Source organism: Acyrthosiphon pisum, chromosome A1 (assembly GCF_005508785.2).
Source record: "Acyrthosiphon pisum isolate AL4f chromosome A1, pea_aphid_22Mar2018_4r6ur, whole genome shotgun sequence".
Classification (NCBI taxonomy): domain Eukaryota; kingdom Metazoa; phylum Arthropoda; class Insecta; order Hemiptera; family Aphididae; genus Acyrthosiphon; species Acyrthosiphon pisum.
This window is the reverse complement of record NC_042494.1, coordinates 168,841,007-168,854,537: the sequence shown is the minus strand read 5'-3', so window position 1 is coordinate 168,854,537 and position 13,531 is coordinate 168,841,007. Positions and strand designations below refer to the sequence as shown.

The 13,531-nt window shown below is 27.5% G+C and overlaps 3 protein-coding genes across 13 annotated transcripts in view; 2 read left to right on the top strand and 1 right to left on the bottom strand.

Moving 5' to 3' along the window:
- The window catches only part of LOC100570512 (ring canal kelch homolog), a 278,429-nt gene that overhangs the window by 99,166 nt on the left and 165,732 nt on the right, over positions 1–13,531 (top strand). Inside the window, exon 11 of one of the 2 annotated variants that reach the window (XM_029486648.1) lies at positions 10,353–10,562. The exons of the other annotated variant lie outside the window; for it this stretch is intronic. Within the exon in view, the coding sequence (XP_029342508.1) occupies positions 10,353–10,384 (32 nt within the window). The 3' untranslated portion in view covers positions 10,385–10,562. Of the gene's footprint in view, positions 1–10,352; positions 10,563–13,531 lie in introns of those variants that run through there. 2 annotated transcript variants of the gene reach the window in all.
- Positions 1–13,531, bottom strand: part of LOC100158704 (kelch-like protein 3) — a 255,214-nt gene that overhangs the window by 119,712 nt on the left and 121,971 nt on the right. The gene's annotated exons all lie outside the window — the stretch shown is intronic.
- Positions 7–8,632, top strand: LOC100573896 (kelch-like protein 2). Of its 3 annotated transcripts, XM_016803820.2 has the most exons (5): positions 7–93; positions 151–291; positions 1,733–1,838; positions 8,163–8,309; positions 8,377–8,632. In XM_016803820.2, the coding sequence occupies exons 1-5, from the start codon at positions 28–30 to the stop codon at positions 8,559–8,561; spliced, it is 645 nt and encodes a 214-aa protein (XP_016659309.1). In that variant the 5' UTR covers positions 7–27; the 3' UTR covers positions 8,562–8,632. The 3 variants fall into 3 exon arrangements, with proteins under 3 accessions (XP_016659309.1, XP_029342516.1, XP_029342515.1); XM_029486656.1 differs by lacking the exon at positions 8,163–8,309 and having other exon boundaries at positions 1,733–1,985; XM_029486655.1 differs by lacking the exons at positions 8,163–8,309; positions 8,377–8,632 and adding an exon at positions 2,053–2,510 and having other exon boundaries at positions 1,733–1,985.

Below are 13,531 nucleotides of genomic sequence, written 5' to 3'. Positions count from 1 at the left end.
TCTTCACAATCGCCCTCTTGGGTTCCAATGGCCGACATGGTAGTAAAACGAAGACGGTTAGGAGTTGGTGTATTGGATGATTGTATATATGCAGTAAGTTAAATCAGTATTTTACTTAGTTTATATTATAATATTCTTTTATAATTCTAGGTTGGCGGAAGAGATCCCGACAATTCATTAAATAGCGTTGAGGTTTTTGATGTCAGTATTCAAAAATGGAGGTTGTTAGCTAGTATGTCTACTGAAAGATGGGATTTGGGTATTGGTGTACTCAATAATCGTTTATATGCGGTGAATATTTATATTATTTCTTTATTTATAATTTGTAATCAGGGCTTAAAACTGGTAACTGGTTTGTAACGATTACCGTTAAAAACCGTAAATTTGAGAACCAAAAACCGATAACCGCTTTTAGTTTTGGAATGCTGGAAGCGGTTATTGGTTTTCGGTAATCAAGGTAAATATCTAAATATTAACATCAAAGCGGTTATCTCATATTTTAAATCCCGGTTTTATTACCAAAACCTATTCCCGACCAAAAACATTATCGGTTTTTTCATGGAATTTAATACTTGAATTATGTCATGAATCATGATTACATTATAGTTGAATTTAATTTTTCAGCTATTTTTAAAGTTTTTTCCCCAATTAATTGTCGTCGACTATTGCTTATCTGTTGTGAATATCACATATATTATATATAGGTATAATTGTACAACCAGGGGCGGATTTACTATTTTTCAACTAATGAAACTTGTATATTCAACTATAAACATAAATTCAATATCAACATATACTTGTATGTTTTTGATGTAATTGCATTTATCAAAATAAAACAAAAAAGGAATAGCTTATAATAAACAATAGAACAAATAATAAATAAAACAATACATCTTTTATAAAAAAATAAAACTTAAATAAATTATAAAACTGTTTGCAGAATACTGAAAACACAGCAATACGCCAATAGGTACATAATAATAATATTGAAATGTAATTAAAATTCGGAACATATCAATTTAACTAGGCGAGTGTATGTTGAATTGAATTAAAAATATAAAACAATAAAACGTGGAAATATACAACCATTATAGTATTGAACACGATTATTTGTGCATGCTTAATTCAGTGTAAGAGTACTACTAGGCAGTAAGTATTAACGTAAGTACCTAAGTCTCTACCTGCACAGTCACTCAGAACGAGTAACGACAGAACACAGAACACTCAGTGTTTACTATTAAATTAATGTATAGATAGATTATACTAAACTAAAATACGGTATCTGCATTTTATTAGTCGTATTGGCTACTCTGGCTACATAAATAAAACTTATTCCGCTTCTAAAAACATTTAAAATAAGAGGTCACTCAATTTTTTCCAATGGTAAAAAAACTCGGTAAAATATACGTAAATTTACTTTTACCCGTTAATTTTACAGGGTAAATTTACTGAACTCACATATCTAATTAAGTTACCACACGATTAACCCCGATGCCGTGTTGTTGGACATAGCTGAACATTTTTCGTGTACACGGCAATCGTGTATAGTGGAAACCCGCCTTAACGGTTATCATAGTGTTTGAAATATAAAATACGGTTACCGGTTATCAAATATAAAAATTAAACGATAACCGGTTACCGGTTTTCAAAAGTTTAACCCAACCTAACCAACTTTATTGATAACGGTTTTAAGCCCTGTTTAAAATACGTTTTATTTTATTTAATTGTATAGGTTGGGGGTACTACAGGCAATGTTAAAACATTGAAATCTGTTGAATATTATGATCCCACTCTTGACTCATGCACACCAGTTGCAGAGATGTCTACAAACCGTCAATGTGTTGGTGTAGGAGTCTTGAACGGTCTTATGTATGCTATTGGTGGCTTTGATGAATATGGGGTGCTTAAAAGTGTTGAGGTTTATAGACCGAGTGATGGAGTTTGGTCTTCTGTAGCTGATATGGAAATATGCCGATCTTGCCCCGGTAACAATTATCTTTTTAGGACAACCTTTGTAAACATTTATTGAATTTAAATTGAATTTTTATATAGGAGTAGTGGCATTATATGGTATATTGTATGTTATGGGCGGGAGATCTGATGATTTCATCTATAGTGATACTGTAGAAATTTACAACCCCAAAACCAATACTTGGACAATGGAGAGATTTTCGAGAAGTGGTTTGTACATTTATGGTGGAGTAGTTGTTGATAGACCACCAAATTTTATTAATTAATTGGCATATAATATACCTAATGGTCTTATTGTTGATGGTAATATGATTATATGCACATATTTATGTATAATTTATGACGAAACTTGAATTGCTTATTTTTCTTTTTTGTTAATATTTGATACAAATGTTTTTTTTTTAATTTAAAATGATTATTTACAAATAAATAAGCTATAACGTTTATTATATTGTACTATATCAGAAAAATGTTATATAATTTATAATATACTACACAAAAATGCAGATGTAAATATAAATTTTTGTTCAATAAAAAAACATATCTTTTATATTTTGTACGGAGTATTGAATTTATTGATTTTTCAATGATTTATTTATTTATTTAGGTTGTTTGTGTACATGATATTTTTAGGTTCTTGCCATTTTCACGAAATGACAAATAACTCGATTGCAACATAATTTTAGTACATATTTTATAAAAAACGCTATGCAGTATGCACTATAATTAACAGAATTTAATAGACGAATTTTAAATCGTCATTATTAATTCTTCAAATATATAATATTTTCATTAGGTAACTGAATCATTTAAAAATGATACTAAATTGAACAACTAAGTATATTGGTAACGTATATGGGTTAATTGACATTACTATATATCGTTTTTATGATATTTTTAGGGATGCTAAATCTTAGTCAGTCGAGCCTATTTGCGCCAATAGCGCACTCCGATATTTATTTTATAAGCAGTACCTATGATACAGACTAATGATAACTTACTATACGCACATATTTAGACGACCGTATGCACACAAATAGAAAATTGACTGTATTGAACTCCTATAGGTATAAATATGTTAACAGATGTTAATATTATAATGATTAAAAAAATATTAATAAAAATGTAACAATTAAAATTACTTTTCAGACCATAAATATTTTTCTAGGGTAAGTTTTAGACTCAACAAAGCAAATTATACGTGAAATATAATAATGGCATTATTAATTATTCCACGTCCACTGATTATATTTCAACAGAACTTCTTATTGAAAATATTTTATCAAATTATATTTTTAAAAATCGGGTAAGGGGGTGTAATAATATCATTGTACACGAATAACGATTTTGAGAGGAAACCATGTGTCATAATTGTATAAATAAACAAATTTAAAAGTTAAACAATTTTTTACCAAAATCTAAAATATCTTATTTTTTCATAGAGATAGTATAACTATTGTTGAGAACCTTCTTATGTCAGCTCTGAAAAGAAAAACGTTTTTTAAATGAAAAACAGTTTACCAAATTTAAAAAAACTATCATTGCCTAAATAGAAAATTTTACCATGTATGAAAATAAAATATAAAAAGGTGGGTAAGTGGATGTCGCACTGCTGTACAGTAGTTTACAAGTGGGTCACTGTATAATGGATAGTATTAAATTTGAATTCAATGATATAATATCACTGTATAAGAAAAACGATTCTGAGCGGAGACGGTTTGTCAGTCTAGGTATTAGACATACCTATTATAGGTATACTTATCTATAGTATTAAAAAAAAATTGACCTATAATATAGGTATCAATAATAAATTCCAAATTAATCATATAACAATATCCATTAGGTAACGCGTTATACATCAACAACAAACCGTGGTACTATCATAGATATATAATAGTATACTTTAGAAGTTTCAAGTACCCACAAGTAATATTATACAATCACAACAAAATGACTAAAATAGTTATTCCAGGTTTTTTAATATGTAATTTCGTCCAAATTTGAACTTAAAATGACTATAAAAATAAACTGTGCTTATGTATTTCTTAGAATTTTTGGTAACAGAGTTAAATATTTATGGGAAATATTGTTTTAAATTTTCAATCCTTAGATATAAAAGTTGAATATTTTATAATTTTTTAACTACAAAATAATTCTTCAATTTTAAATTTGATAAATGTTGTCAAAATTTCAACTTCAAATGCTTATAAAAAAAAATTGTGCCTATGTATTTTTAATATTTTTCAACTGATATTGTAACAATGTATCAGGAGCCTTGTATTAATTTTTTATACTTTATTCTAGATTAAATTTTATTGATATTTATAGAAAAAAAAACCAAAAAAATTGAAAACTTACAATGTCCGTAAACAGCTCAAAAAGAGTCAAATTATTTTCAAAATTTTATCGTATATAGAAAATGTTATTATAAACATTCAGTGAAATTTTCAAGTTTCTACAGTCCCTCGTTTTTTAATTACATCAAAATAAGGTAATCGTTACGTAAGAAATCGAGTGAATATCAAATGTTGGAAAAATATGAATTTCAAACGCTCATAAAAATTTAATTTGAGTTTCTGATAGACATTTTTTTTTTTGATAAAGGTACATTATCCTATAAAGAATCTTGTATTACATTTTAAAATCTTAGTTCTAAAAATAAAAATGTTTACGAATTATTAACTCAAAATAATTTGCTAATTTTCGTGATTTTTATATATTTTGTCAATTTTTTGAACTTTAAATGCTAATTAAAAAAAACTGTGATTAAGGATTTTTAATATTTTTCAAATGTAATTGTAACAATGTAGTAGGAGCCTTGTATTAAATTTTCAAGTATTTTTACTCAACAAATAAAGTTTTATTGACATTCATAGAAATAAAAACTAATTAAATTGGAAACTGAAATTGTCCGTAAACAGCTCAAAACAAATCAAAATATTTTGAAAATTTTATCATGTATAGAAAATGTAAATATAAACAGTGAACATTTCATGTATCTACAGTCATTCGTTTTAAAGTTACACCAAAAACCAAAATCAATAAAAAAATTTCTCAAATGTACAACTAAATAAAAAAAGACTCAAAATATTTCAAAATGTTCACCATTTATAGAAAACGCTATTATAAACATTTTGTGAAAAATTCATGGGTTTACGGTTATTAATTTTTGAGTTACACCAAAAAAATAAAGTCGATTTTTTCATAAATTGGTTTTGCCTAAAAATTACCACTTTTTTTCATCTACTTTTGTTTTTCTTGACGCTTCCCAAACCTACTTGGACCTCCCAAAAGTAACAAAAAAATTCGAATACTTAACAAGACTGCATGTGTATGGTAGTGTGGTGTGCCAAACGCATTGTAATTTATTGTGTTACGAGATTGTCGTAATACCTAGTCAAATCGTCGATATTAGTCAATGGTTGACGTTGGACGAGCGGCGAAATCAACGTTCTCGTCAAATGTGTATGCGGTCGGGTAACGTTAATTATTATTGTATCTTTTGATATAAAAAGTTATACAGTTTTGATACACGCCTCAAAGGCACAGGGTGGGACGGGAAGGCAAGTCGCGCTGTACGAGTATCGGTCGGCGGCGGACGGTCTCTCGATCGTTCACCGACCGTCCGACTTATCCGACCGTTATACTATATGATCAGCCGACATTTAAAAGAAATTATAAGTTATTACCAGGGCTAGGATTTTTATGTAATAAAAAATGGTAAAATATGCAATTTTTTTACCAAAATATGCAAAAATATGCATTTAAATTTTATTATAAGATAAAAACAAAAATATAGTTACAAAATAAATATGTATTTATTGAAATACATCAGTTATTGGCTGTTTGTCTTAATATAATATAATTGAGAAATAAAATAATTTAGAAATAAAATTTATAATTCACATTCACTACATGCTACGACCACATATTTTTTCAAATTGTCGAAAATGAATGATCGATGATTGGATCGTAGTATGGCTTTGTATTGACTGAAGCTATAAAAATAAAATGTATGTTTGACAAAAAACATACATTTTTCGCATTCTTATAATCAAAATATGCAATAATATTAATTTTATTCAATATAATATGCAATAATATATTATTATTATAATATATTTTGACAAATTCAGTAAAATGTTAAATCAACTACAGATTTCTAACATGTGTATGCATTTTATCCAAATTATGCAAAAAACATGCAAAATAAAAATACCACCTTTTATCTCATCATGAGGTGATACGTGGACATTACTGACAAAATCACTAATCAGATGTCGCAAAAAAAACACGCTGTTGCATATAAATCCTAGCTCTGGTTATTACTTATCACTTATTGTAAATGTCACTTTCCGCCGCCTGCGATATAGTTTTCGTGCAACGAACATACCTGGCACGTTGTATTTTGTTATTGTTATTGGTATAATAAACAACCGTTTGCGTACTTAAGCAGACTGCGCGTGTTATTCATTTGTGTGCGAATACCACCAATATCTATACACTACACAGGGACCGGCCTACCGAAACACTCTACCTCCGTGGCCGCGTCAGTATATAAATGTGTATATTGAATATTCTGAGACCGGTCCGTTAGGAAAATATTATAAAAGGCATGTAAACGGCGTGACCGTATGTGTGTTATACCTTGCACTCAGAATATGTGAAATATACTCTATATTATTATTATTCAAATTATTTTTCCATTTTATTATTATGATATCAAAACACTAAACCTTAGAAACTATATATCATAATATAACATATCTATATTATAGTATTAACATTGATTATACATAGTATGTATAATATATACTATGTATAAAATATTATGTATAATCAATGGTATTATATACTACACAAGTTTTTATATTGTATGCTCTAAAAGTCTAAACAGATAAATAGATAGTATGTACACAATTTTGAATAGTTAAAAATGTTTTAAGAATAATGTTTAAGGGGGCTGCAGCAGGCAAGGGGGCTGAACTGTTCTCTTGGGGGGGGAGGGCTAGAGCCCAACCTTGTTCCCCCTTGGCACCGTGCCTAAAAAGAATCCCATGTGTATAATACATATTATATAATATAAATAAATACATATTATAGGTATTATATATAGATAGAAGATAAGTACAACTCATTTTATGTGTTTCCACATGTGCAACGAATAAGGCAGTAACTCAATTTTAGATAACATAAATACAATAAAAGTAATTTGCTTCTAAACATTTGGTTTTTATGTTTTCTTTATTTGTTTAATAAAAAAAAATAATAAAAATAAAAATAAAAGTAAAAAAAATAATAATAAATAAAAAATGATTGGATAGTGCTGTTAAAAAATAAGCTTGGTATTGTACATATAAAGTCCTTCTTTACGTGTGGTGAAAATTTTGTAGTTCTGCAACAAATATGGTGCGAGAAAAGTTGTGCCGCGCAAAACAGTTTTTATGTTGTACATTTGTAAGAATATTATTTAGGTAAATAATAATGGTAGATCGTTACATCATGACCGATAAAAACCGCCTTATACACGTAAGTGGTACTCGAAAAAATAAGTACAAGAATCTATTACTACCTAAACAAGATAACATAATGTAGTAAATATCAAGGTGAGTATAATATATGAAAACAGATTTAATGTGTACTTAACATTTTGGTATATTTTTTCTTCAGTCTAGCAAGACGGCAATTTATTAGACACCTCTCGCAGTGACCCAGCGAGGCACAAACGCAATACACTACACTGTCATAATATAGTCGATACTATAGTCCGTGTGCACTAGCTGTGCATCAAGATTCGACATCAGTTAGGTAGGTATTGTTTATAATTTAAATTGTATTTTTATACATTTAAATATATTGGATAGATAATTTTAATTCTTAGCGTACCTATAAACCGATTATATATTATAGGCCCATATTATTTCAAAACCATATTCTTATCACTTATTGTCATGTATTATTGACCATTACTGCACTGATCTCAATTCAATCATAAAAATAAATAAGAAAATACATGTTCTATAAATTTATTTTAATTTAATAATATTTTCGATGTGACTAGACGCCCGACGATGGTGGAGTATACATTATCTTACCTACCATGGTCAAATGTCTATAGACACATCGTAATATTTTACTAATTATAAAAATATAGGTAATTACTTTTAAAATTGGTTACCCTTGTTGTCAAGGTGTTGGTGTAGGAGTCTTGAACGGTCTTATGTATGCTATTGGTGGCTATGATGGAGATGAGGATCTTAAAAGTGTTGAGGTTTATAGACCAAGTGATGGAGTTTGGTCTTCTGTAGCTGATATGGAAATATGCCGATTTCGCCCTGGTAACAATTATCTTTTTAAGACAACCTTTGTAAACATTTATTGAATTTAAATTTCATTTTTATATAGGAGTAGTGGCATTAGATGGTTTATTGTATGTGATGGGCGGATGTTCTGATGAATCTATCTATAGTGATACTGTAGAAATGTACAACCCCAAAACCAATATTTGGACCATTGAGAGATTTTCGAGAAGTGGTGTGCGCATTTATGGTGGAGTAGTTGTTGACAGACCACCAAATCGTATTAATTAATTGGCATTATTGTTGATAGTAATATGCTTATATATGAACATATTTATATATAATTTATGACGAAACTTGAATTGTTTATTTTTCTTTTTATGAATGTTTGATACAAATGTTTTTTTTACACTTTAAATTGATTATTTACAAATAAATTATCTATAAAGTTTATTATATCAGAAAAATTTTCTATTATAATTTACAATATACATTATATCTTCTAGATTTTGTGCGGAGTGATGAATTTATTGATTTTTCAATGATTTATTTATTTATTTTGTTTGCCTAGTTAATATAATTGCAAATATCGATTACAAATATCTTTAGTGCTACATAATTTTAATACATATTTTATAAAACGCGATATACTATAATTAACATAGAAATGAATAGATATTAAGTAAATTAATCATTTAAAAATGATACTAGATTGAATAACTGAGTATATAGGTAAGGTCTATGTATTAATTGACATTAATATATGTAGTTTTATGATATCCGGCTGACCGGCTGATTCAAGGCGTTTGATACTTCAGAGATACATCTGCTCACTTAATGCTGATGATCTATTGTCATCAAAATCAAGTTGATATACGAGCCATTAGCTAGGAACCGCAAAGATGCCAAAATCTAATAACGATTAATGACATATACAACATTTTATCATAATTAATTATTATCAATAATATAGAAATAAATAATTATGACTTGACTTTTATCTTAATTTGGATTGAAGATAATCTACTTGGTTCAATGATGTACGGTGTTAATACATCTATTAACACCTGAACCAATGCCAATTAGTAAGTCTAAATTTTTTTAGAAACTGCAGGAGGTCAGATAGTTCTAAAAATATAATAAATTGATTAATCACATAATATACAACATTTTATCATAATTAATTATTATTAGTATTATAGAAATAAATAATTATGACCATAGGCGAAACTACGGGTCACTTCAGGCCACGGCCTGACCTAATACTGACTAAAATTTGTATATATTAATATTATATATTTTAATAATTATTTAGGTATTATAAATAATATATTTATTCATGTAAACGTACATTGTTAACATTTCTTTAATTAAACTGTACACACTACAAAATGAACATAATAATTACATTTATTTTTAACATTGATTATGGAAATATGGAGTCTTATAGTCTATTCTATGTACTTGAATAATGGGTTTGATCATTTATTGTTTAATTTAGACATTTGACGTTTATTTTTATATTATAGCAAGTATCTAATAGTTTTACGTAACAAGTTGCCAGTCGGTTATGTTTATTACGTGGTGATATACCCATAGACGCAAATAACGTTTGGGATGGGGGGGAGGAGGGGATTCAATATTATCAAAGTAAGGCTTTAGATTTGATAATATTGAATAAGCTTAAAACAAAATATGGAAAATGTTTGGGAGGCGATGGACATTTTTGGGAGGGCTTTGTCCCTAAAGCCCCCTCTCCCTATTTGCGCCTATGGATATACCCGTAGAAAATTATTGTCTATTATACTTACTTTAACATTTTAGTATTATATTTTACCAGTTGCAGAGACGTCTGTAGATCATCGAGGTGCTGTTGTAGTAGTTTTGGATTGTCTTATGTATGCTATTGGTGGCTATGGTAATAAAAAGTATCTTAAAAGTGTTGAGGTTTATAGACCGAGTGATGGAGTTTGGTCTTCCGTAGCTGATATGGAAATATGCCGATTTCGTCCTAGTAACAATTATATATTTTAGGACAACCTTTGTAAAAATATATTGAATTTAAATTGCATTTTTATATAGGAGTAGTGGCATTAGATGGTTTTTGTATGTGATGGGTGGAGAATGTGATAATTCTGTCGATAAAACTATAGAATTTTACAACCCCTGCAACACGAACACTTGGACCATGGAGAGATCGTCAAGCAAAGGAGTAAAAATGTATGGTGGAATTATTTTTGACAGACCACCGGCCAAATCGTATTAATTAATCGACATTATTGTTTATAGTAATATACTAATATGCTTATATGAACATAATATTTATGTATAATTTATGAAGAAACTTGAATTGTTTATTTATCTTTTTGTGAATGTTCGATAAAATATTTTTTTTATTATTTAAATTGATTATTTACAAATAAATAAGCCATAAAGTTTATTATACTGTAGTATATCAGCAAAATCTTATATAATTTATAAAATACATTATATCTTTTAGATTTAGTGCAGTTTGATGAATTTATTGATTTTTAATGATTTATTTAATTATTTTGGTTGTTTGTGTACACAATAATCATAAAATCTTACCATTTTCACAAATGTTAATTTTTTCATTTTATATACATGATATAATGTTCAAATATCCATTGTCAATATCTGGAGCTCAACATAACTTTAATACTTACTTTATTAACGTGATGTATTATAATTTATAATTAACATAGAAATCAATATACAAATTTTAAAACGTCATTAATTCTTCAATTAATATATAATATTTTCATTAGTTAACTGAATCATTTAAAAATGATACTAAATTGAACAACCGAGTATATTGGTATGGTCTATGGGTATATTGGGTATTTTTTTATTTATAAAAAACACGAATTCCAAAGGTTTTTTTTGTTGAAATTACTTTTGAAGTCCACGTACTTTTAAAAACCAAACTTAAATATTAATATTTTGGCAATACAAAAACAGTTTTTAAGATGAAGCTACCCATGAATATGTTGCAAACTCCGTCTTAAAAACGTACAGCGTATCGCAAATTTCCGTTTGATAGTTTATAGGCGAGGCAGCCACTTGCATATGTCGAAGTAATGGAGGGCGTTCTTTTTCTAGTTATGACCTATAAGTAATTAAGACCGCATTTAACTCCGTTACAAATATGTCAAAATTGCAATAAAAATATGCAAAATTGCAATGGAAATATACCTAAATCGCGGTACCTAATACCTATACATATATTTAATATTATGTATATATATATTTTAATATTACTGCTATAAATATGTTAAAATTGCAATAGAAATAAATTAAAGTTACATAATAAAATCAAAAAATATTTAATTTTTATTTATTTACATATATAACATAATGGACATTAACAAATTACAGAATTATAAAATAGTATTAAAAAAAAATACAGTCGAGTCCGCGATAACTCGAAGTTGAAGGTGGATAAAAATTCACTTCGAGATATGTATTATTCGAGACATATAACTAATTTATTAGGGAATGATTTTCTATAGGAATAAAACACAATAATTCAAATTGTAAAGTTTATCGAGTTATCGAGGTTCGAGTTATCGCGACTAGGCTGTATTAAAAAAAGTATTTAAAAAGTAATACATATTATTTTTTCTGAATTAAAATTTATAAATATTTATGAATTATTTAAATTGTGATTTTGAAAATTTTAGCGTATGTAGCTACTGTTTGTATATTAAATGCGTTTACTGACTAGCGATAATACAGAGCAGAGATACCACCCTCCACGTAAATGTATCGAAATTGCATATACACAGCGCCGGCTAACAGATGTTAATATTATGATGATGAAAATAATAATATATGAATGTAACAATTAAAATTGATTTTCAGACCATAAAGTTATTTTTCATGTTTAAATTTTAGACCCAACACAGCTTATTATACGTGAAATATATTAATATTATACCATGTCCACTGTGGACAAACATTTCGCGGGGTAACCCCGTACCACTCTACTCCGCTCATCTAAACTTTGAATATTTATAACTCATAAACTACTCGTCCTAATTTCGATTTTCATGTATCAAAATATTAAGAAAAATATTCTGCTTTGGAATAAAAAATTAAAACCCTATGTTGTCATTCAAAAAACTAAAAAACTTAAAAAATTATAAGGATAAAAAATATTTAAAAATATAATTTTTTAAGAAAAACGTTGTTTTATAAGCGACTTGAAAGTATTTAAAAAAATATTTTCAAAAAAACTTACACTGAAATAATGAGTGTTGTTTGATAAAAGAATCACCTTGTATATTTTTTGTTCATAATTATCTCAGATTATACTTATTACTTTTTTCCATCAAATGTCTAATAAAAGATAAAAGAAATTATTGAAATCTCATTCCGGGACAATATGCTGATAATAAGCTATTGTTTTTACAATGGTGTTTATTTATTTTTTTTTTTTATTTTTATATCCTGTATACAAAATTTCTTCCAGAAGGAGTGCTTCGATTTCAACATATAGTACCTTATCTTTTAGCAAATTGGATCAAGATGGTACTTTAAAAAGGTCATTTTCTGATTTTCTCAATAGCTATTTAATGCCACGGGAAAAACCACCTAAAAATTACGAAAAAACGCTAAAAATGGGATTTTAATTTCTAACGCTTTGTTTATCACCATAGAAACGAATAAAAAATTATAATATTGCCTATAATATTAATTCAACTTACATCATGAAATAAATAATAACAATATAAAATATCCAGACTGACAAACCGTCTCCGCTCAGAATCGTTTTTCTTATACAATGATATTTTATCATTGAATTCAAGTCTAATACAATCCATTATACAATGACACACTTGTAACCTACTGTACAGCAGAGCGACATCCACTTACCTGCTTTTTTATTTTGTAGCTCAAATTTTTATTACCAGAAATAAGATAATAATTAAAAATTTATACAGAAATTTCATTTTTAATAAAACAATATTTAAAAGGTAAAATTTAAAAAACAATTTGTGTAATTTACGTTAAAAACGTGTTTTGAGTGAATAATTATTAATTATAAAAACGATTCTGAGCGGAGACGGTATGTCAGTCTAGGTATAAGACATAATATTATATTATAGTTTATAGTATTTAAAAAAAATTGACCTATAATAGGTACCTATAATAAATTCCAAATTAATCATATCATAATATCTATTAGGTACTTATAACGCGTTATACATCAACAAAAAACCGTGATAAAATCATAG

Excerpts from the sequence above, each read along its gene's own strand:
- LOC100573896 (XM_016803820.2), top strand. The coding sequence starts at position 28 with ATGGCCGACATGGTAGTAAAACGAAGACGGTTAGGAGTTGGTGTATTG. Across the intron at positions 94-150 it reads TGGATGATTGTATATATGCA|GTTGGCGGAAGAGATCCCGA; the intron begins GTAAGTTAAATC and ends TTATAATTCTAG. Across the intron at positions 292-1,732 it reads TCAATAATCGTTTATATGCG|GTTGGGGGTACTACAGGCAA; the intron begins GTGAATATTTAT and ends TTAATTGTATAG.